This window comes from Notothenia rossii (assembly GCF_949606895.1).
Source record: "Notothenia rossii genome assembly, chromosome: 2".
Lineage (NCBI taxonomy): Eukaryota > Metazoa > Chordata > Actinopteri > Perciformes > Nototheniidae > Notothenia > Notothenia rossii.
The window spans coordinates 18,787,863-18,812,695 of record NC_136904.1 but is presented as its reverse complement, the minus strand read 5'-3'; the positions used below and the strand labels follow the sequence as shown (position 1 = coordinate 18,812,695).

General features: G+C 38.2%; 2 protein-coding genes across 5 annotated transcripts in view; one reads left to right on the top strand and one right to left on the bottom strand.

Moving 5' to 3' along the window:
• sbf2 (SET binding factor 2) overlaps positions 1-19,085 on the bottom strand; it is a 94,127-nt gene extending 75,042 nt beyond the window's left edge. For all 4 annotated transcript variants that reach the window (XM_079662430.1, XM_079662432.1, XM_079662433.1 and 1 more), the window contains exons 1-2: positions 18,929-19,085; positions 8,468-8,553 (exon numbers count right to left, since the gene is read on the bottom strand). In XM_079662430.1, coding sequence (XP_079518556.1) covers positions 8,468-8,553; positions 18,929-18,983 — 141 coding nt within the window. In that variant the 5' untranslated portion in view covers positions 18,984-19,085. The remainder of the gene's footprint in view (positions 1-8,467; positions 8,554-18,928) is intronic.
• Positions 19,086-22,184: 3,099 nt separating this feature from the next.
• On the top strand, positions 22,185-24,611 carry adma (adrenomedullin a). The gene is made up of 4 exons (XM_079665912.1): positions 22,185-22,285; positions 22,891-22,993; positions 23,122-23,241; positions 23,353-24,611. The coding sequence occupies exons 1-4, from the start codon at positions 22,279-22,281 to the stop codon at positions 23,654-23,656; spliced, it is 534 nt and encodes a 177-aa protein (XP_079522038.1). The 5' UTR covers positions 22,185-22,278; the 3' UTR covers positions 23,657-24,611.
• The last annotated feature ends 222 nt before the right edge of the window (positions 24,612-24,833 follow it).

Below are 24,833 nucleotides of genomic sequence, written 5' to 3'. Positions count from 1 at the left end.
TGGGACGGCATCCTGCTGGAATGCACTGTTTAGATGTTCCCTTATAGTTTAACAAACATCATAAGAACGACGTGCAGTGTGACATGTCAAGTCATGGTCGCTTGGGTTAATCCATCAAGTGATATAATTAGGCAACATTCTTTCATCCGTTTGTCGTTTGGCCCAGAGCCTCGCACTGAGTAATCAAGAATGTTGATTATGAACACTGCAGTTAAGCTTTGTCATGATTTGCTTTTTCAACCTGTTGCAAGAACAAGGTCAGATAAATGACTCCTCGCAGCAATAAGTGATATTCTTTCTCAAGTGAACTGAAACTGACCTAGGTCCAGAGGCTAAGGTCATACTGGAGCCCTGAAATATTCTAGTTTTGAGACAATACGTCTTGAAAAAATTCCTATTTAAATTTTCAGCAGTCATATTGACTACCTACATGACACCAACGGTTTACACATTTTTTGAATTACTCAGACATCCTTCCCGGAAGTGCTCAGCCACGTTCCGCATTACAGGAATTGGGGGAAAATGGAGGAGTTCAAGAAGTCACATTTCCAGACAAGAGAAATTACAAAAATGTTTAGAGTCGGGTCAAGTCGGGTGAAATTCTTTTATCAGAGGAAGTTGGGACCCAAGAGGACATTTTTGAAAAACAACTATTTGGTCAGAGAGAAACAAGGAGTATTATACAGTATCAGATGTTACAATTACAGTATATGAAATTGAATTATTTTTCTTTATGTACTGCAGGCAAACTATGCCTACTATAAACTGAACAAACTTTAGACTGTCCTCGGGTTAGCATGGTGCAAATGTGATTTATTTCTACCTGCTGTGTTTGATTGGATGGTGAATGGGCGTTTCCATTGCTGTTCAAAAGTTTGAATTGGAAGAGGCAATTAACAAAAGCCAACAAACTTCATCAGGAAATAGATGATGTCAACATTCACATTGGCATCATACATATATTGCTGCAATCGTTAGTTTCTGACTTATCAAATGCACATTGAGGATTAAATGGATAATTACGCTTGGAAGTCATATAAAAAACGCTTTAACTCGGGTGTAGCCGACTGCTAACTGACTAGCTACACAGCTAAAGTAGGAAAAGGGAAAATGGGAGAAAATCCATGAAAAGTAGCCTTTGGGTTTTCTTTTTTAACAGTATCTACACATTTTTTACCGTAGTGAGACATATCCCTATACAAATGATAGATTGTGCCCATGTTGTCAGCCTGGTTTTGGAAGATTGTTTTAAAAACTTGATTTGGGTTAACCACCGACCACCATCTTTGGCAGATGTCGATGTCTGACAATTCTAATTTGGGTGAAAAGCGGAGAGTCTCAGAGGAACTCTGGACGGATGAGAGAGCAGTAAGTAAGGTATCTAATGAAACACTCAAAAACATCACCCTCTTCTTTTACAGAGCACCAAGACATCTATTGTAAACTAAGTATTTTGTGAAAAAGTTTCAAAAAAAGTTACATTTTAAATGTCTTTTAATCAAAAAGGGAAGAGGGAAGCAAGCAGTGGCTATTATTAGAGAAGGGCACTTAGGGCACTTCCATATTTGCGTTCGTTTTTGGCCATTGTGGTGTCTACATGTCTAAATGTCTTTCTCTCAGTAACAATTATGTTTATCTGTATATATTTGAGCATGCTGTGGGACAAAAAAGCAAATGACCGGCCTGGTATGCGGTCAGAGAAACAACTCTGCCTGCCGAGCTGACTGAGTGGAACAGAAAACCCACACCGCATACTGTGTGTCGGACTGGAGCAGCACAGGATTACTATTGTTCAACGGGGCAGCGTCTCGCCCACAGCCACAACATGTGAGAAAGAGATAGTCTGATTATTAGGATGAGCCTCCCACTGTTTTCACTGTCACATGATTGTAAATGCTACAAGCCTGGTGAGATGACTTGGTGACCTACAGTACAAGGTGAGGTCAGGTCGACTTCAAACTTCGGACACCCCTAAACATAATGCTTCGGGGCACGGCTGTTGCTGGTATAGATGCATACAAAAAGCAGCAAATCCTCAAGTGGCAGAGATAGAACCAGCAAATATAAAATGCACAACCCTTAGCTTTCGTCAAAGTGTTTTTTGTCATTAAAGCAGCTTCCCATCTTTAACTTCCTGTCTAGATACATGGCATCTTACTGTACACTGTGCACTTGTCTTTAACACTTTAGCGAAGCTGATCCCAGCTGATTGTAATGTAGCAACTGAAATCCATTTCACATTTTTAAGGCCGTAGGCTTTGAACACAGAGTTGCTAACCTGCTGAGGAACATGACTATAGTGGAGACAGCAGTAATGGGTCTGCTGACTGTCTGTAGGCTACTTGTAATGGTCTGACCCTCATGTGCACACTGGACCTTTCTTTTGAATGTGTGTAACCTCTCGGGCATTGACGTCAAGGCATATATTTTCACCCAACACACAAACAAACATATATATACGTACAGACTGAAGGCCAAGCCAAGCATAAACATAAACAGCTATCAATTTCTGTTTGTAAATATGTCTGTTGGAACACAATTCAACAAAATATTTTCTGGCATAGATTTGACCCATATTGCTCCAACTGTGTATAAATAAGAAGCATGAAGGTTTCATTGAGGGGAAGTTGACGGTCAAATGTGTTATTCAGCTTGCTGGTAAGCATTGTGAAAAAGCTTAAACAAAAAACCTGGTGTTTGTTTCTATAAACCGCAACCAACACTGGAATTACGCTGGATAGATTCAAAAACCTTATGTTCATCTGGTTGTCTTAGAATGTGGACTTTATACTTGCAATGCAATTTATAACCCCCATTAAATATGAAGGAGTATAATCCTTGAAACAAACGCTCGAGAGATTAAGTAATAACAAAGGATGAGTCTACAACTCACAAAGTTACATTTGACACCAATATGTTGTCTACAAACAGCGGATGTTATGAACAGTCACATACTTAAAGCATTAAACAGATGGTGTTGTAATTAAACAAGCAGACTCTGCAATTAAACAGTGAACACTAAAGTAATTCCAGGAATTCCTTTGCCATTTGTGTGGCACATTTCATGGCTTTGCTAGCTCAATAACGTAGGCTTAAAGCTAAAAGTCTAAAGTCAAACGAGCATGACCGGTCAGTGTTAACTCAAGGCATTGGTGGGCTAGTTGCAAACTATAAAACGTTTGTTGTAAGGCAAAAAAAGCAGACACAACTGCCCATGCAATTAAACCAAAATTAAAACTCTCCTCACTACAGAAAGAGAGATCACCATACTATTTTTGACTATTGTACTCTTGAGTACAATAAGCTAAGAAAATAATTATAAAATACAAACAGCCTCAATAACTCTGATTCATGTTTAGGTCAACCTTTTTGTCTTTGTCGTTAATCATTTTAGAAAACCAGAGCTCAGCTACTTTTGTCTGTCACATAAACCGTGTCCTGCTGCGAGTCATAGGAAAAACTGAAATAACTAAAAAGAACAATACAAGACGGAATAAAGGGAAACCTTGCACAGGATTAGGGAGTAAGTACCATTCTCTAACCATAGTTTGGAATATTTTACTTCCATTTAGTTGGTAAGCTTTTTTAAATAACTTCCTTTCTGAAATGTGTCTTATCTATATATAAAAAATTAGTGAGTATATAAAACTCTCGCTTGGTACTGATGTTGCTGCAACAGAGAGATATGCTTTGGCCATGGGTGACAGCAGTGGGTAAAACTGTGCATTGTCTCTCCACCACTTCAAAAACAATACAGTTTTTGCCAAGAAGGTGAGGCTTATTGACAGGGCGAGATATAAATATACTGTTGGTACTTGTCAATGTCTCTAGGTATGTACATGTAGCCCTATAAATACGATGTCCTTTTGTGTTATACTTGCTGCCATGTTAGACAGGTCTCCCTTGAAAAAGAGATCAATGATCTCAATGGGACCATCTGGTTGAATAAAGGTTTAAAAAAAAAAATTAAATTCAAAAATATATATATCAAAAATGTAAATCGCGGTAGATTTTGTCAGTCTCACGACGGTATTGAGACATTTATTTACCGCGATATTCGATATATAGTTACATCCCTAGTACTATCTAAAGTGCCGCTGTCTGTTTACAGTATATCACGAGGACTGTGTCTTGATACTGGGGGAGAGGTGATGGAAATATACTGGGGGCAAAACTTACTGACCTCCATCTACATTTACAGACCTGGCTCATCCATAACAGATGAGGATTTGAGCTGGTTCCTATCATCATCACTTGCCTGAAAAGATTAGAAACACATTTTTCCTGGCACAAGTTGTAAACGCTTTTTCTTGGTGCATTCCTCATCTGTGGTTATTTAGTTTGCTGGGGGCCTGTTGTGACCGCAAAATGCTTTTCGTGCTCAGCTTCATCCACTGTTTTCTACAGATGTGTGGCTTAGTGTTTGTAAATGAGTCATTTTATTTTTCATGGAGTAGAGAAAATCTGCAAATAATAATGGTTTACATACCAGAGCAAGACAAAGCCGAAATGCTAATTGCTTAGTGGGTCTGTTAAACACTATGGTGTATCTTCATTAAAGCTTCAAAGCTGGAATTTCAGTAATTTGGCTATAGACCAAAGTTAGTCACACAGCATAGTAGGAAAGCAAAAATGTCAAGAACAACCCCCTCTTTCCTGTCCTTGCTCAGTCTTCTGGGTGCTTTATCATAGAGAAAACTCAATGTTATCCAATATTCTATACTGTCCATATAGTTGTATCTCAGAGGAACAGTTTTAACAAATATGTGGGGTTTTGGCCAAAAAACACGTAGCATTGAATGCATCCTCTCGTTTCAACTTAGTTTTACTGTTTCAATGAGAACCATCATGCATTGTGCTTTCTCTGTACTCTTGGGATTGCAGCATGTCTCAATTTCATTCTAGGCTGACACATAATGATGAAGCTCTAACTTCAGTGGGATGGAATACAAAGAATGCACACACTCACACACACCCACACAGGCAGAAATACAAATGCTATGCAGGACATAAATGACATCTGGAAACACTAACCTAATAGAATTAGCGAAACTTGTGGTGGTGTTTCTATATTTAAACTCTATAAAACCACAACAGGATACTTGAGGGATGATGCTGAGAGAGTACAGCCACCATGGCTCATCCTTCAGAGTCACTGCAAGATCAAAGATCAACGCTAGGGTTTCCGCCTCATATCAACAACACATTCAATCTCCAAAACTCTAGACAACAGTTTATCTAGACAGGATATACTTTGATTTTTTATTTAAGCATTCACAAGTACAGTTTGTTGGCTTTGCGGTACACTATGTTATACCTTCTATAGAAATACTGCTCATCTCTAAAAGTCTAAAAGATACTCTTGACTCTTGCGTCCTCATACAGAAGAATTGCCTTATTAATACCACAAACAAGGGTCATTGTATAATAGTCGTTTTTGGACTGTTTCTGCACCAGGCAAAATCATTCGGCTACATTTAGAATTACACTTGGCCATTCTTAACACTAGAACTGCCAGGGGTCGCTGTATACCTAAAACCGCCAACGGGTAAAATTGACCCGCCATTAGAATGCATTGATTTTCAAGGTACAATGTTATTTTATTTATCATACTAGAACACAGAGTTAACAGTGAGTTTTGATCGCACAGGGATGAAACGTATACCAATAGAATCTGTGGACTCTCAGCTTTCATAGTATATCTAGTTTGTGCACATAATGTGAGTTATGTGCAAAGTGTCTCTCTATCTATCTATCTATCTATCTATAAGGAACCACAGTAAACAACAGGCGTTGCTATAGCAACACGTCATGTTTATGTCTACGCGCGAGTCAATAGTGTGAAAATCACTGCATTTTCTACAAGGTAAATATTACCCCGCCGGCGCTGATGGGTATAAATGGCAATATTGTTATTAATTTTTTCAATCTGACTTCATATTGACCATTTTTAACAACAGAGGGTGCTACATAACACTTTCAGGAAAAGTCACAGACTGGGAGACTTGAATATTTTGTTGAAAGAAAGTTGCATACAATCAAGAAACAGCTGCGGGTAAAATTGACCCGTTGGCGGTTCTAGTGTTAATCAGTTATAAAAAAGGCAAACAAAACCTTATACAGAATTCATTAAAAAAAACATATTTCCAAACCATGTTAAATGGTTTAATGTTAAACTTCTACATTTGCAAATACTGAAATATAGATTATATTTGTCTTTTCTTTAAAGTATCCTGTCTTTGTGAAACAATTACCTCATAAGAGATGTTGAGGATTGTCTGTTATTTAGATCAACTCTTCACATTTATCTTGGCTTAGATATCTGACCCATATTATGCAACAAGTTGGCCTCTACACCTGCTTGTGCTCTGTATCACTTGGCTCCCAAATATCTACCTATGAACTTCACCAAACACAAAACATACAATCAACTGCAAAAAAGAAGATGTGCATTTGTTTTGGCACCGCATTTACAATCCTCTACAGCTACAGTATGGATGCTGTAAATATTCCCCGTAGAGATGTCCCGATCCGATCACGTGATCGGGGATCGGAGCCGATCACGTCATTTTCAAAAGATCGGAATCGGGAGGAAAAAAATCGGGGATCGGGATTTTTTTTTTTTAAATACCTTTTTTTAAATGTTGTATTCAATGTTACAAAACAAAAATGACCATGTTCAAGTCTTAAAGTCATCCTGAGGCCTTAGTTTTGGTTTCAAATTACAGAACATCGTGTATGTGTTGCTTCTTTGGGGCTTGTTTTCATAGACCTGGTTGCTTATTTCTCTCAAATCTGGCAACAGTGTGGGCAGGGCGCTGTGTCTAATTGTAGCAGTAAGCTAACGAGTACTGAAAGCTTTATTTTGTTTTGATCCAATGCTGCACAACTGAACAGATCCAATGCTGCTGTGAAAGAAAGAAGCTATATCCATGTTGGATAGAATATCCAATTTAAATACAAAAATAACCTTAAGGGACAACTTGAATGCTTTTTTTTCTCTTAATGCATTGCATAAAGATCGGACCGGGAAAAATCGGTATCGGCAAATTGTCAAAATCAAATGATCGGAATCGGATCGGGAGCAAAAAAAGGTGATCGGGACATCCCTAATTCCCTGTTTGCGGATTTTTGAGTGTCATTTTTAGTGCTGTAATGAGAAGAGCAGAATGTAAATGTAATTCTACAGAAGTATGTGCTGGATAGGTCTTCCAAATGTTCAAGCACTGTGTTGGGATCTCAAGCCACTCTGCTGTTTTCTCTTCTTGTCATTTGCCAAAACCCTTCTGCTTAGTCATTAAAAGCTTATCTGCAGAAGCCAACATAAATTAATAAAAACAGATACAACGCAGGCGCTAATGTTCTGTGCAGTATGACACTGTTAACTGCTAATGTTGCCCAAGAGATTGACAGTTTTTCCCAGTCCTGATAAGCAAATATTTGGCCATCCATTGCACTGTCCATATAAGGCCAAAAGACCCCATGGGGTCGCCCTCCAGGCAGCAAGAGAAGCAAATATTCCCTTAATACTCCTGAAGAGGAAGATAAGAGACCAGATAGTACGCTCAATGTGACGTAAAAAAAGATTCTGTGGACGAGGGTCCCCAATTAGGGAAGATGTAAAGTATTTCAAACAAACCTTTGAGTAAACAATCATTATGCATTTATCTGAAACAGGAAATGCCAATATCTGCTGGGGCAAATGGGTTTAAAAACATGAACATTCCCGGGGGAATAATCTGTCATTTTGTCACCAACACTGAAAAAGCCAGCCATTTTTCTGAGACAAATATTTCCTATTTTACGCAAAAAACATTCTCAACTAACATATCAGGAAGCTGGTGATGGGTAAGGGAAACATAGACAAGGACACTCACTCACTAACCAGAAAAACACTGTACAACCTGGGCACATCAAAAATGTACTTGTTCCAGAGATGTTGTCTGCCCTCCTGTTATGAAAAAGGATGTTTGGGTGATGTGATATCGGTCAATACAGCCGCAGAAAGGCCAAAGATACAATAATGTTTCAACCTGTCAAACGCCAGTCTGTCAATAATACTTAGAGTTTTAGAATTTTAACCAATCAAATAATGCAAAAAGATAGGCAGGTTAAATATTACAAAGTTCTTAATTAAATGATTTAAATGTAGTACTTTTGTAAGGAGAAGCAAAAAATGTCTTAGTAATTATGAATGATTGACCGATCCACTTTTTATAACGAGGAAGTAATGATGTTTGTATTTCTCATTTGATAAAAGGCTGTAACACTGTCAGGTAAAAACCCCTGGTATTCTGAACCAGTCTGAATCATATCCAACATGTTACAACTATATTTTGATTAAAAGCATTTTAATGTCACCTGACAGCAACATCTTTGTGCTCCTGTTGTGTTCTTTGAAATACCCAGGAACCAATCTTTCTTCAGTTTAGTTGTTATGAGTTTATAAGAGGCTGTTATCACTTACCATCTCCACCCCCTGAGGAAATGCAGTTCCATCCCAGTCCTTTTTGGGGAATCGCTGAATAATTTTTCCGCATCCCTCCCCTGAACCTGCAGATAAAAAGACAAGGAGATTTGTCAGTAAGTGAATTGCCACAATAGAAGAAAAAAAAAATCTCGGTAGAATCCTGGTGGGAATGATTAACTCAAGCTGGACCAAAAGGAATGTGGCCCAAAGTGTGAGATAAAGGACCAACACTACTAAAACAAAAACCCCACTGGAGTAGAGAGAAAACATTTTCTTTTTTTGTGAGAACCCTCTGACGAGCGATTACCGAGGGGATACAGAGTCAAAGTAAACCAAACAGGACAAGGGCAATCTAAATAGCCTTACTACAAAGTATTTATTATGCGTCATACACATGTTATGTATGTATAGTATGTGTAACACAAAGGCGTGCACACTGACAGTATGTAGTTAGTGAGAGAAAGACAGCTGGATACTGATGTATAGCAGGTGTAGCGAACACAGATTTTCGAGGTTAACCATCGAAAGCTTTTCCAGCAAAATAAATCCCTCAGTTATTTCCCTCAAGACCCCATATGGCTGTTTCTTGCAAAACTCAAAAAAAGCCCAAATTGGCAGTAATAATTCATGTCGAATGAGTGCAAACACAACACAATATCTATTTAGGAGTTGATATATGACTGCAACATTCTTATTTAGCAACCTGTATAGCTAATAAATGGAAACTCTATCTAATTTAGGAAAGAATGCCATAATTTAACATGCCAAAAACTACATTTTAATATCCATTTCACAATATGCTCTTTTGATGTCTGTCGCAATGACTTCATCTCAACGTTATTTTTAAACGCTTAGTCACTCTTTGACAGCTAGGACACACTTTCTATTAATCTGCCAAGGGAATGTTCTCTAATAAAGAAAGTAAGAGACACATATTGAATACATGTGGCTCATTTCTTGGAATCATTGAAGTCATTTGGATAAATAATGATATGGGGATTTTGTTTACGCAATCAATGAAAGCACAACTTTCGATTTCTAAGCATTTTGATTACATATGACCTTTGTTGAAGAATCACATACTGCATGCTGCCAATATGTTCAGCCTTTGAGGAGTCTTAATCATCTGTTTGTATCAAATACCGCATTCAAAAATATTTGGAATTCATGTGAATTTTACCATCTGAAAAAACTGCATATTTGATTTACTCTACACATGTTTTAGCTCTGGTACTCAACCCAGGTCAAATTGCTTTATTGGTCAGAGAAATTAAAATCAACATACTCATAACCTCCTGTGCCTGTAAAATATCATTTGTAACCTAAAGCTTTGGCTCAAAACTATAAATACCTTCTCCATTATTAAAAGGCATGCAGAGACGCTTGTAAGGATATTCTATATCAGGGGCAAAGTGTGAGGAAACACAGGGCCGCACAGCCTAGCATGAATAGCAAGGTTAATTCCTGCGGTGCTGGACTAAACTAAAACCCTGAACAGAAACTGTTCTGTCAAGAAGACAGTGAGACTGGTCGTCATTAGAAGCACACAATGGCTTTTTTAAATGTAGGAGTTAGTGTTAAGAGTTTATGATTAGCAGAAATCTCAACCATCCTACAATCCTTTTATTGGATACCTGTCAATTTTAGAATAGAAAGTTAATAATAATAGTTTATCAATAGATGATAGTTTAAAACTGACTCATTATTGTGAGGCAACATAATTTGTGTTTGTCTCTTTGGGAAAAGCCAGTGAAAGGTTAGGCTGATATTACTGTACGTAAGCTTGCCCTTAATATCTAGAAGACTCACAAAGTAATCTTCACTGGCGCTTTTGAGCGCTTGTTAACGTTGCTAGCAGGAGATGTCATTTTTAATTCAAATAACTTAAAATATTGTGGCACTTGTAATTGTTACTTAAGTTTTTGCTAATCACTCCATGTCAGCAGTCCTATATCTCAACACAGGCAAAAGCCATCACTCAGTAAAGTAGTTAGCAGATATAAGAACCCCTATTTCACAGTGTGGAGGTCAGAGGCCATGCACAAGGAAGGTGAATTGCTTCAGAGATACAGGAGAATGAAGTTCTTCACATCATCATAATGACAGGAGGTCCTCAGGGTCAGCTGCAGCCCTCCTGCACCAACTGCCTTAAGCCTGCTGTCAACAACTCCTTGAAACCTCTGTCAAAGTGAGACAAGAGGCGCTTTCACACCAAGTACTTTTCCCAGGAATAGTTTCCGGAACATGATTCCCTGGAACTCTTTAGTTCCGGAACTCTTTAGTTCCGGAACTATCTAGTAGATCGCTTTCACACCGAAGTCCCTGAGGGAGGATTACGCAAATGAAGCCGCTGATGTCACTTCTTCTTCTTCTGCTGCTTTGGGTTTACTGGCAGGCCGCAAACAACTTCACGGCGTATACTGCCACCTGAAGTCACAGGTAAATCGCCAGAAGAACCGACACCTCCTCATCACTCCACCACTCCCACGTTTTATTTTGTGTTGCCATAAGTTAGTCTCACTCCGTTGGTGCGCTGGGCTAACGCTAATAATGCTAATGCGAGCAAATAAAATGGCGGCTTCAAAACACTTTTCAGAGTTTTACGGGGCGTGGTTTGCAAATTAGAACCTGTTCCTCCCCAGGAAAGTACCACCTCTCTAGTAGGGACTGAAAAGGGGTGAAAAGGTTTTGGTGTGAATGCAAAATCCCATGAACTATCGGATCTATTCCTGGGAAAAGTACTCATGAGGTAAGCATGATGAGGCTCTAAGGCTTGTTGTGGGACTGCATGTTTGTTTGTTTACACAGAAGGGAGCTGGCTGCTGGTTATATGTTTGCCGTTGTTTACCTGTAGAGGCAAGCAGAGCGTGTGCGTGGTGGTAGTAGGAAACCATTCTGTCTTACGTGTCCTCAGGTCTTTACAGCTCCTCTAATTGAAATCACATGCTCCAACTGCTCCAAGTTCAATTTTTCAGCCGCGAATGAAAATAAATGACAGAATTCCTCTCATTCCACAAGGCTACAGTGTTATATTAAAACAAGCCATGCTTCCAAACACTACCCCCCTGATGGCTATAAAGAGCCCCATCAAAGGGGATAATAGAACCCAGGCCTGAAGAGGAACATGCTAATTTGGGCATCCGCTAGCAATATGGGAGGGGGAAAAAGTCCTAAATCAAGTTTATTTATTTATTTATTTTTTGGCAGAGGCAATTTCAACAGCAGGATCAAACCTGTTCAACCCCACGGCAAGCGTGTAAATGTTTAAGAGCGCGGCTCATTTCCAGCTGAATGGAGAAAAACCTGTGTCTCGTTCAGCTGGACAATGGATCTGTATCTCCAGCTTTCTAATGAAATTCGATATATATAAATGTACATATTGAAGTTTTTTCCTGAAATGGCTTCAGGGACATCTTTTTCAGGCACAATAGCTATTGGCTAATCTTCAGCCTTTAATATATGCCGTTAGAGATTTGCAGAGTCCAGTACAAACACTGGGTTTCCTTTACAGTATGAAGTGTTGTATGCACAGACTTAACTTTATTTTATTAGTAAATACAGTGTATTGCACACATTTTTGTGAACTGCTATGCATTTCATAAATGTTCTCTTATTACTAAAATAAGAAAGGTTCATTTACAAGGGTCCAGGACCAATTTTGAACTGATAACATAAATTCTTGCTGAGGTTTGCGGCTTGTTCTATGTCATGAAACAGCTTATAAAAACACAACCTTTGGGAAACATGAGTCGGATATAAAACATTCTGACTGCATTAGTAGCACCTTTTAACCTAGTGGTTTGTTCTAGTGTTTAAGAAAACTGTCCATAGATTTGGTTAATATGAGATGATGGCATAAAGAACATAACAAGACAATCTTTTTTACAAGTTTTGATTTGTTTGCTTTGAAAATAAAGAAAGTATTTGGTAAATATGTAAAACAAACTATGCCTATATAAGCTGGCAGCATCTGGTTTCAACACAATAGCGGAATAAGTGCCTCCCCTACAAAAGCAAATGTCACAAGCTAATAAAATACTAAAATAAAGAAACAAAGAAACAAAAAAAGAAAGAAAGTTTTTTGAAAGTTTTTGATGCATTCTGAATTTATCGTTTCCCCGTCATAGAAACCCAACTGGGACCGTCTGAACACACAGAAAAATATCTGACTTCTACTTTGAAAGATTGAATGAGCTTAATAATTTATTGCTGAGTGGTGTGATTTAGCATAGCATCTCATCAAAAATGTAAAAACCAGAGGAAAAGTTGTTAGTCTTTCTTGATTAGAGCAGATGTTTCTCCTCTTGGAATACAAATAAATCTCTGTTCATCTTCCTGATTTATTTGCCTGCTGTTTCTGTTGATTAACGCAGCAAAATGCTCATTTTTACCAAGTATGGGCAGGCCACCAGTGGAGCTGACGTAACATTCACGTCAGCCTTAAGCATGGTTTTGGCCCAGTTGTACACACAGGTGGACTGTTCTGGAAACAAGTTAACGGATAGAGCTTATACACTCTCCTCCACGCCAATATTAAGACCCAAGTTAAAAGGGAAAATCCACCAAAAAACTGAAGTAATAAAGCCAATTCAGCCATTAGGACATGGAAGATGCCTTCACATCTGCTGACACCAAATTAGTGACCCTCCTTTTGTAATCATAGAAATTTTTTTAAGATATAAATCCACATGGAGTTGAATGCAGAGCTTCCAGCTGTCGATTATATAACGTTGGAGCAGCTCCATTTGTCTCATTGTTATCATCACTCCAGTCCCTCACTCTGGTGCTGAGTTAAAGGACTGTTTCAAATTCACAAATTTAGAAGACATTATGTAAATTCTATGTCAGATGACCTTTTGCCTTTCATCTTTAAGCATAGTCAATCCCAGTTAGGCTCATGGGTCACCATTGTCAGGAAGCATGCCTGTTCTGGCTGTTCTTATGATATGCAAAGAAAGGTTTGCATGCCAAAAGGTTATCAAAGATAAGCAAAGCCTTTTGTGTCAAATTCGGGAAGCTTTCCACTCTCCTAAGACTGCGGCAGGGCAGAAACATATGTAAAATAATGGACAATACCCTAAGGTCATGGCCAGGTCATAATGTTGAAGAAAATAAAACATATCAGCCAGAAGAGCTTCACAAAATGAACATATCACAGACAAGGCAGACCTTTTTTCAGCCGCCCCTAAAATAGTTTTCCATTGAAAACAATAAATTAAACACATTTTGACATTTCACTGACTTCTCAAGTGGGTTTCCATGATCAACTTTAATATCTTTAAACAAACAAATCAATCATCTTTTCATCACTTTTTCTTTCTCTTAACTCAAGGAAAAACAAAACCTGCGCTGCTCACTATTGATGCCATATAGTCATCACTCGGTCAGAGGGTTTAAAACGTCTGCACCGCTTTGTGAACCTCAGCTGCAACTGTGCATATATTGGCTCACAGTTCATCCAAAAAATGAATCTCCCTTGGTCAGCAATTGATTAAATGCAATTTATTTTACAGATCTGGTTACATTATATTCGTATAAGTGATATTCAGAGTTCAGAACAATATCCGTGTCCAACTCTTTATCAGTCTTTAGATATTGCAGTCATTAAGTCTCATCAGATTAAAGAAATGGTTTCAGAGAACAGGACTATTTGGATTTGTCCCTATTGAATTCCACCAACTAATCCCATCTGTAATTGTATTCTTGCCTCCTAAAGTGTTATGACTTAAATGTTTCCTGACATGAACTTTAGCATATTTTGCATAACCACAGAAATCTCAAAGCTCTGATAGTATAACACCTTATCAACACTCTGGAAAAGTAACTGTTGCCAGTGGAGTTTCCCTACATATCGGTTTTAAACTCTACAACAGGGAGGAAGGAACTCCTCCATTGTGGTCAGGATGCCTTTCACCACAGTCTGAATCCAAACTAGAAGCTGCCAAGTTCAAAAGAAAACAATCAATGGAGGCGGAAAATCCAAGATGTAAAATAAAGGCGAAACAATTCAACATCTGCCATCTTACTCACAGAAACAACTTTAATGTAGCCTTTTTGTGCTGGAGTAATACCAGGACTTGGAACAGGATTGACCTCAACCAGGATTGACATCAACATCTGAATCATGATAAATGAAATACAGGGCTGAATAGATAGATGTGCAAAACTAAACGTTTTTCACTGTTGGATAACTTAAAAAGAATAATGGATTTGCAGTGGCTGTTATAAAGTGACAATCCATGTTTTGCAGTATGAAGAGTTTAAATGCAAACACAAAAAAGGGGCGAAGCATTTTAATCAGCCGACTAAGTACACTTGTTATTCACTACATTAATTTTCACCTCTTTGCCTTTAAAATCATAGATGTACTTATATTGTAATTTTGAAGTAAATTATAGAAATGGTTAATATTACAAGTGTGAATAACCAAGGTTATCATTGTACTTTAATATCGTTTTGTAAATGATACATCGCCAGAAATCTTGGATTGAAATCTTAAAGATTTGTTTTTATCAACACAGTCTATGGCTAAAAATGCAATATTAAAGTATAGAACAGCTGATAGAAATATAGCCTATGAATTGTTGTATGATTTATGGATTCAGCTAATAATCTTATTCACTAAGTAAACTAAATGTACAACATGTTTATATGACTGCCAATAAAACCAAACAAACTATACAACTTGAATAACTAATGATTTAGAAAACAAACCACAGCACAAGGCAGCAATTCAAGATATACAAAAATAAATCTCCAGCTGTTGGAAGGGCTGGTTTTCCAAGTCAGTGTAAGCAAACAATATTTACTTTATGGAATTATTTTGACAAATGTAGTACTTACTAAAATAGCAGAGATAAACAGTTGGCAAATATAATCTCGGATTGTTAATCAGGAGTTAAGGATTTGTTAAATCTTGTTTATGCAACATATTTTAGATAAAGGTTTACAGAGTTTCTAAATACAAGAATGCAGCCTCAGGTTCCAGGCATCATCATAAACAACACTTTATTATCTTGTGAACACGTTCTGGCTATTTCATACATTTTAGACAAAGGAGTTGTGTGGTGTTATCAAACCGAGTTGGATCGTTCTATCAAACTGAACAAAATAAAAAGTATATTCTGAAACTTCTGGTTTAAACAAAAGTTAAGAATCTCAAATGCAATCTTATGTTGCCATCTGAAAATGCAAGAAATAGCCCAATATGTCATACAATCTGTGCTATGTAGGCAGTCCCTTACATGTAAATGAAGAGACCATTGCAAATGGCCAGAAGCCAGCCCAAAGCAAAAACAATTGTGATTTTAAAAGAACTTGAAACTAAGCAAAAGGATCTGGTAAATGTAAGTATGACCTTCATTATGTGTGGAACGAGAATAAAACACACGCTCAAAACCAATTTAAAGCCAAGAGTAAGAAGGGAGACTACCATCAAAACAAACCTCAGAAACACCAAATTCCATAGTATTTCCACACAGATGTAATAAGTAAGCAAAAAATAGCAGACACAAACATGAACTTTTACACGTCCAAATGCTGGTTTTGCTGTTTAAGAAAGGGTGTTTTCCTTGTGGGTGTGCCAAGAGAGGCAGCATAAAAACAAACACTCTTTGAGAAGTTTTAACAGAAAGTCAATTCATGAAGGTTTCAGGGTTAAAACCTTGTGTGGAGGATTCTTGGTACAGCTTTTACAAGTATGCCTAAAAAGGCATTATTCATTTAATCTGATAACGAAATAACCCCACATTTAAAGCTTTCATACTTGCATCTCAGTTGGACATCTTGTGACAATATCACATAGCCAAAAGGTATCTGCAGATGGAAAACTATTGCCCTTGGACATTTCGTAGAATTATTTTTGTTATTTTGAAAGGAATACACGGTTTCTGGATTCCAGACCAGGAAATGAAGACCATAAAGTTACAGATAGTAGAGACACGTCCACAAGACTCTCCAAAAGCAGTTTGAATCATTAAAGACTGATGATATCCATCCAATAAACTGTTTGAGGAAAGCAGCTGGGCAAATTCCTTTTTTTCACTTGGCAAACAACATTTTATGGCAAACGGCACGCCAGACAATATATAACCCATTACAGATAAAGAGAAATGCCATCCTACTGCAAAATGAAAATACAGAATAGAGTGCAGGCTCAATACAGACTGCATCCATCTAAAGCAGAATTTTTACATTTCAGTATTATTCATGAAAATAATTCCAACATTTGTGGTTCATGACATTGGCCCCCAGGGAAGCATGTCCAATTTCTAATGGAGGAGTCTGCCTTAAGGGTCATGCACTTTTACCATTTTCACAATTTGTACTTATGTAAAGCACTAAAAGGACTGAAAACAGGCACAATGTGAAATACTGTTGAAATGTCATCAGTGTTTTGGTGATTATACATACTGTAGATTTCTACTCATTCTAATAGGGAGGGAATAGGACAAAAGTATTACATTGCAAAGACCAATGTAAACAAATCAATGAAGCTGGGTGCATAACCAGAGAGGAAGTTTACAACACTATTTTATACTGTTTCCTTTACTAGGCGCAGTATTCAAAATATACGGTTATTTTACCGAGTATAAAAGCAATGCTTTGATTATTGCAAACATTTAGATTTTACATTAACAATACTCGACTTTCTGTGTTAACAATCAAAAAGAATAGATGTGGAACTACTGGGACTGATTTACTTTCCGCAGTGATATTATTATTCTAGTGGAACTCAGCCTATTGCTCAACAGATTGCATGCTTAGCATTATTTTCAACATAGAAATCCCATAGAAATCTAAGAAGAAGAAGAATTGGGTTAGGCAAGTGGAGCAAAAGCCAGTGCAGGGATCCCTGGTTTCGTTAATAACATGCAAAGTGTACGGGAAAATCTGATGTCTTGACCTGCATGCTGTGATCAGACTTTTTTCTATGAGCCAACTTCACTGCACATCATTTTATTATCCTCTTGATATCAGATATACAATTATTTTCATTTTCAAGTTGTGAGAAAATCTATTTCACTTACTTACAAACACTGTATCTCTGCATGCCTCGAACAAAAAACGAAACAATGTATGCACTACACTCGTAAGTATAATTCAACAAGGAGTTGTGTCCTACAACAAGGGTCTCATGTTGATGAGACAAATGCCTCTCATAGCACCTAAATAAACCACAATCTGAGATGGCAAACTTGTACTGCTTGCTCTCAACAATCAACTTCATTATCATAACCAGTGGAGAATAATAACTAGTGTATTTTTGTGGTGAGACTGGCTAAACATTTAGACCTATCTGGGGACGCCAGGAATATTTTGTATCTGAAAAATAAAAAATGAATTTGCAGATGGTCCTGAGATGTGCAGAGCTAATGAAATACACTGTTTACCGATTGTGCATAGCAAACTGTGGTGACTTAAGAGGATTCAGCTGCTCTTGACTTACATGGTGCTGGATGGACGCCACTGAAAGAGGCTAAGAACTTTGTTTGTCCCCTTATGGCAGATTAGGCGAATACTTTAGCTTTCTCCATGCTGCTCGCTGAGCAACAGTGCAGAGGTTTGTGGTATGTACAAAGAAGCATTTATCCTATGGATCATGTGATGAGTAAACATATGTGCAATGACAAAAGGGTTGTGTCTGCTTATTGATGTATGTAATGTGTAACAACACCCTTCTCTTAGATGAAAAGAGGTTGTGAAGCTGGGCCTCGGGCATAACATGGGAGAGGAAGCATGGGAAGCTCCCAGTGAGGAAGAACAACTGGAGAGGAAGAAGAGGGAAGAGGATCTCGCTGAGCATAAGAAGGACTGCCTTTCCTCGCAGCTGTATAACGTTACGCCCATCATGAAAAAGTGCACTCTTCCGGCAAAAACATAAATAACACAACAAATCACAGACAAGTGCGGCTGTTGTGGGTACAAATAGACCCAAAGCAGAGCAAGAGTAGCAAAAATACAAAACATGGAGTAACAAATAACAAAACGTGGATGCAAACACTGGCTACCAATACTGTCATTACGTGTGTCAGTAAAACTAATATGATTAAGGAGGCACAATATTTGGATCTTAAATGAGCTTATGTGAGCATTATTCAGCGACTGTGTCCCTTACATTGGCAGTTAAACCTGACAGGAGCACGATCAACAGGGACAGGATGTGACAGATTTTGAATCCCTGAAAAGTTTCGATTGATCCAAGTCAAATATCGCAACCTGTCGTGGGTAAATATCCACTGATGACCTGCCATCAGAAGTGTGTTTGATCTGTAAACACATGTCCGCCAGATCGTATTCACTATCTGGCCGGATTATGAGGGGGGGGGAAGGAAAGTGTTTCTACTCTCGCCTGGTAGCTGTGTGGCTAACGTTAAAGCTAAGCGCAAAGCTATGTAGCATCAACATCATCACACACTGACTGTCGGCCTGCGCACACACATCGACCACAACACTTACCGGCTTTCTCATGATCGTATCCCACGACAATAAAATAGTCAGCAAATCTAGCCATGTCTGCTGCTTTTCCCGAGATATACCAACACAATTCAGCATTTTTCCTGCTTCCCAAGCACAGCCATGTTTGACAGAAGGAGTGTCACTGCGCTTGCGTGCAGTAGCGGGAGACATCCATGGGCGTGGGCCCTCGAGTTTACAAATACAGCTCTGTGTCCCCCAACAGAGGCTTTTCCAGGCTCCACAGCAGGGGGTCCAAACTTTTTTACAGCCCCACACCAGAAAATACTGTATTTCACTGCATCTGTAGGAAATGTATTGACAACATATCTTTTCATGTGAATACTGCCTGGTTAATGCAATTGAAAGGAAATCTACCACATTTGTTTAGACACACCTCAGAAGCTAAATCTCCATCAAGTTTGGTCAATGACGATTAACAGGTAGATAAATAAACTTTTAATAAATAAATAAATGTAAAAGCAACTTGGAAAATGAAGTATTAAATTCAGAAGGCAAAATATATATAGCCTACCCTTTTTTTATATGCCATCCTATTTTTCAGTATGAACATTTTGATTAAACAAAGCGATAACCTGCCTGGGACACATCAGCACTTTTTTTAATACGCATTTCACTTCAATTTTGTGTTTAGAGCAACAAAAGAAAAATCAATATAGTTACTGCCGCAGACAAATATCTTGTTCTGAAGTCACTATTGAGATGAATGTGGTTGGAATTTGATATACTACGTGAGGGGCAGGGTAAACTCATGGGGTGTGTGCACAATTTTGAATTTATGAAAAAAAGAAAGCTCTCATGGAAGAGCACAGGGAAATCAGTCTCTAGCTAATCAGAGGGTCAGGATCGCGTAAACACTGTTACTGTCAAGGATAGTAGGAACACTGCAAGCCATTTTTACTGGAATTATTTTTCTATTTTATCAACATCTCTTTAATTTTTCTTTTTTGTTTAACAGTAAAAGAAAGGCAAAAACCCAGGTAGTCATTAAGGTAAACATTAAAAAGTGTGAATCACACCAAAAAGTGATGGGGAAATCATGGCACCTGAATCAAACATTTTCAGGTGCCAAACCATGCTGTTATCATGGCTTTATAATTATTATGAATCATCAGTCGTGCCCTTGGGGTTGACACTCTATTTCCTGGCATTATTGCTCAGGTTTCCTGTCACACAAACTTGCTTATACCAGTATAAGGTTGTTCAAAAACTGTCAGTCACACTGTCAGTCATACTACGACTATCAAATGTATTGAGGACGAGCAAACAATTTCTATATAAGGAGCCAAAAAGAAACGGCAGAATTTTTGTTGCCGTGATTGCACAATCTCCTGTTGTAAACTAAGGGGATTACTTGTCCACCGGAGGCAATTATCATTACAAAGTGCTTACAAAACATTTGCTGGTTTACGACACATGTGTTTGACATTTTTGTGTTCTTTGAGTTGGGTCGCATGAGATATAAATACACACAGGAAGGTTCTGTGTGGGCTAAAAACAATAAGTTATGAATTATAGGATGCCGATAATGTCAGAGTGGAATGTCAAGTTTTAAGTATTTCTAAAAATATGTTTAAATAACTCAAGGGATCGTTTCCCCAATTGTCGAAACTGAAACAAAATCAAAAGTGAAAGCATTTCTTCCTACACAAAACTAATTTAGGAAATTTCTGCAGTGGAATTTTTGTGCAGAAAAAAAATGAGATGGGGTTTCTTTGGTATATACAGAATTTCATACACTTGGCTTATGATTTAAAATTGTTTGACATTACATACTCAGTAATTCTGAGGCGTAGATTATGTCTTCATAACAATATGCTCATATAAAACGGACATATATCTATAGTTTCTATGGAAAAAGGAGAACTGTGATAAACAAGAAGTTGTAAGCTCCTCAATGTGTTTTATGTGATGTTTTTTTCCTCCTTTTCCTTACCCCCTAGGGTCTTGTTATCAACATCTGCCTCATAAACCCCACTGGCACTGTTGTTGTTTTGAGCCTTACAGACTAATCATAAAAAAATATATATAATTGTATTTCTGTATTGCTGTCACTTATTAAGTTTGATCCTAAACATGGACATGTGTGGCCATGTGAAACGTGCGGCATGCAGGTTTAGAGTGACTCACCACCCGATGAAGTCCAATAAAGGGAGAGGGAGAGACAATCAGGCAGACTCAACGGCTCTTCTATTATATCCTAGTGGATTCTTGCATTCCTGAGGCAAAAGTGAAGTCATATTACTTGTAAATTATAATAGCAACAAATCAGCTGAACAATTTAAAGGAAATGCCTAAGCCAATATCGTTCATACTGTACGTCATTGATTGTTGTTCAAGTTCATTTCATGACTCTTGATTTATTTTTAGATAAATTGTAAAATTCCATTTCACATTTATCAAAATATCAAAATAAATGACAAGGTAAGTCCGGAGTCAAATATTTGCCTTGTACAAACAAATACTTTGAGTATATTGTGTTAACAGTTGGGCACACTGACTATATTTAATCAGTTACTCAATGCTTGTCTTTTTCAAAATATCATATTCATCATCCAGTGTACTTTCAAGTGGACATGGAACTTCACTGTGTCAGGGAGTGCCCTGAAAAGCAGACTGTGGAAACATTCCTCAAATTTCATTTTACACAATTAATTAGTTGGACTGAAAGGAACGTTGACAAAACTATACTTAACTGACCTTAAAGATCAAATAAAACAAGATGAATGTTTAAATCTTTTCTTTTGCCATTATTAAGATTTATAATACCCCTATAGAAAGCAGCCGGCTGAGATGAACACATTTTTCTCTTACTGAGACAATGAGTGCACAATGGGACTTGCATAACTGACAACCATCGATGTGTTGCCATTATATTCACATACTGAAATAAATCAAAACAACATATTATACCAATTTACATTTTTTGTTAATGTATAATTTTTACTGATGTGGAAAAAAGGTAATGTTTTATCTCAATATGATTGTCAAGGCATGACAAACTGGCTGCATTGCAACTATTCTAAAATTACTTTCCTTTCATCATTTTTACTTTTATTTTCATTCCTTATCTTTTTACTGTATTGCGTTGTTGTACTGAATGAGCAGCAGCACGACAGCAGTGTACGGGATGGGGTGGGGGGAAAGGATGAGAGACTGTGTGTGTCAGTCAATGAGCCCCTCCCACCTCCTGTATAAAGCCTCCCAGTCTGGTGTGTAGGAGCTATTAGCAGAGTGACACAGCTGCCTTACAGTGGCAAACTCAAGAAACCTGTGGAGTATTCTTTACAGCTGACAAGAAGCGCTTTCTCATCCAACTGAAGTACCAGATAATGACAGGTATGTGCACTTACTTTTAAATATGATTTGTATTGTGGTTTGCTCTGCTGCCAGTTGATGGCTCTATCCTTTCTTTTTTGAGGTCAGAGCAAGTGTAGAGACAAGGACAGGTTATCTGTCTCATTATATAAGCAGTTCAGCTCTTAATGTGTGCGTCTGAGAAGGAACTGCTTGAAGGTGTAGAAAAGCATCTGACAGTACCTCACAAATTGTTAATTAGTTGCAATTGATTGGTGTATTTTTAATTAGGTGACTGAGTTGAATAGCATTTTAGTTTTTGTTTGACTTCTGAGCTGAGCCAATTTCGGACCCCTCATGGGTAGACTGTCCTTCGGATCGTTGGCCAGGGGCCCAAAGCATGGTCGTAGGTTTACTTAACCGAGCAAAATCTGACCTTAGCTTAACTTTTTAAATAAATGAATGATAAGTGCAAATTACTTGGCTTTTGGACTCTTGTGTAAGCCAGCAGCAGTGTGGCACTTGTAGGAATACTGTTTGAGTGAGTTTACATACTTTTAGGGACAATATGAAATGCATGTTAAAAGTTCAATATGAATTTATGGCATGAATAAACAACTGACAAATGTTTAATTTCTTCTCTACAGGAGTCAAAATGCAATTGATCTTCCAGTCCTTCCTCTCTTGCTGTCTGCTGGCGACAGTAGTACACTGTGTGGAACTTGAAGTGAATCCAGAGTTGAAAAAAAAGTGAGTGATTCACTGAGTAATCTAAATGCTTGATATAACATCTGACACTCAGGCAACTCTGTGACAGCTTTTACCCTTTTATTGAATTATCTACCTAAGACTAATGGACCTTTTTCTTCCCTTCAAAGGTTAAGCACATGGCTTGGAAGCAGATTGAGACGGGATCTTAACAGTGTATCAGTGGAGAAGACAGCGGAGTACTTTGTCAGACCAGAGGATATCAGGGATACTTTGCTGCCACATTCCAGGTATGACACTAAAAATGCAATCTAATTCTACAAACTATTGCATCATATTCTGATTGTCATAGATTGAACATCATGGATTAATTTCCTCTTCTCTTTCCCTCTGTCCTCCAGCACTCACACCAATGTCCGAACCAAGAGGTCTAAGAACTCATCCAACCATTCAAAAGGACAAGGTTGTTCTCTTGTCACCTGCACTGTGCACGACCTCGCACATCGCCTGCACATGCTCAACAACAAGTCGAAGATTGGGACTGCCCCTCGTCAGAAGATCAGCGCGCACGGATATGGACGGAGGCGTCGCTCTCTTCCAGTGCGCAGAGTCTCACTCCGGCTGGAGCAGGGCAGGCTGAGGCCCATGTGGAGCATAAAGGACTCACAAGTTCACAAGCTCGAGGCTCTCCTCAGACGGACATGAGCCGGACTTTGTAAGAGGAGTTGGGAACAAAACCAAGGGAGATAGTGCCCTCTCTCTGTTCTAAAATTCTCCAAATGCCTTAATATGTATGCCAAATATTTCCAGGCACTTACTTTTAAGGCATGAGAACTGAGTCAGAGCAAGACTGGCTGCACTGAGCTTCTCTAAAGGCTGAGCCTTGCAGCTCTGCGATGTGGAGCGTGCAAACAGCTGCAGCTGGCGAACAGACACTGGATGGCACAGCGTGGAGCTAACTACAGGTGCTGCTTTCTGCTTGGCAGAGGGAACTGAAGAGTGCCAATAGCTGGCAAAGTGGACGCATCCTCTGGCTTAAGAGGGATCCCTCTTCTTTCATTCTGGGACTTTACACATTTCTTCCTCAAGGCCAGAACTCTGATAAGTGCTATCCTCTAAGGATTATACCATGTTCCAAACTGTCAGTACTTGTCTGCACTTTTCCATTTGGACTTAAAGTCAAATGAATCATCAGGAAAAAACATCTTCATCACAATGCCAAACAGGAAGATAGGCTACGGAGCTCTGAAGCTCTCAGTTTATATCAAGTTTTGGACACTGTATAAGGGAAAATGCCTTGGATTCTGTGAGATATGTGCCAGTCCACAATGGATTGAAATATACTTGAAATTGTTATTGTATGTACAAAAACATGTGCAATCTATATATAGTTTTTTATTGCAGGTATATGTATATATGAATTCCTTTATTTAAATTTTATATAGAGGTTACATTAAAGTACTTATGAGGATAGAACTATTTTTGTACAGGAAGAAATATATATATGGGCATTGTAGCTATTTGCCATTATTCTTTTGTAAACTGTGGTAATAGGATATTTGTTTTATATGTATATTATATATTTGTAAATCAGTTTTATCTTATTTGTGTCAAAGCAATAACATTGCTATTCAATAAACATTTTTGCATACAAAATCTATACCTTGTCCAGAGATTTCTTGCTCATGTGTCTTATACATTGAAAGTGGCTTTCTATTGTCTGGAGTGCACGGCTACAGCAAGACACAGCACCTGGTCTCTGTTAAGTGATTACAGGGTCTCATTAGAGCTTCCCCGCCTCTCACTACATTCCCCTAGTTATGAGCGCCCCCCCCCCTGTCAAAAAAAAAAAGGGCAGACAGGGTGCCAGGCGCATTCCTGC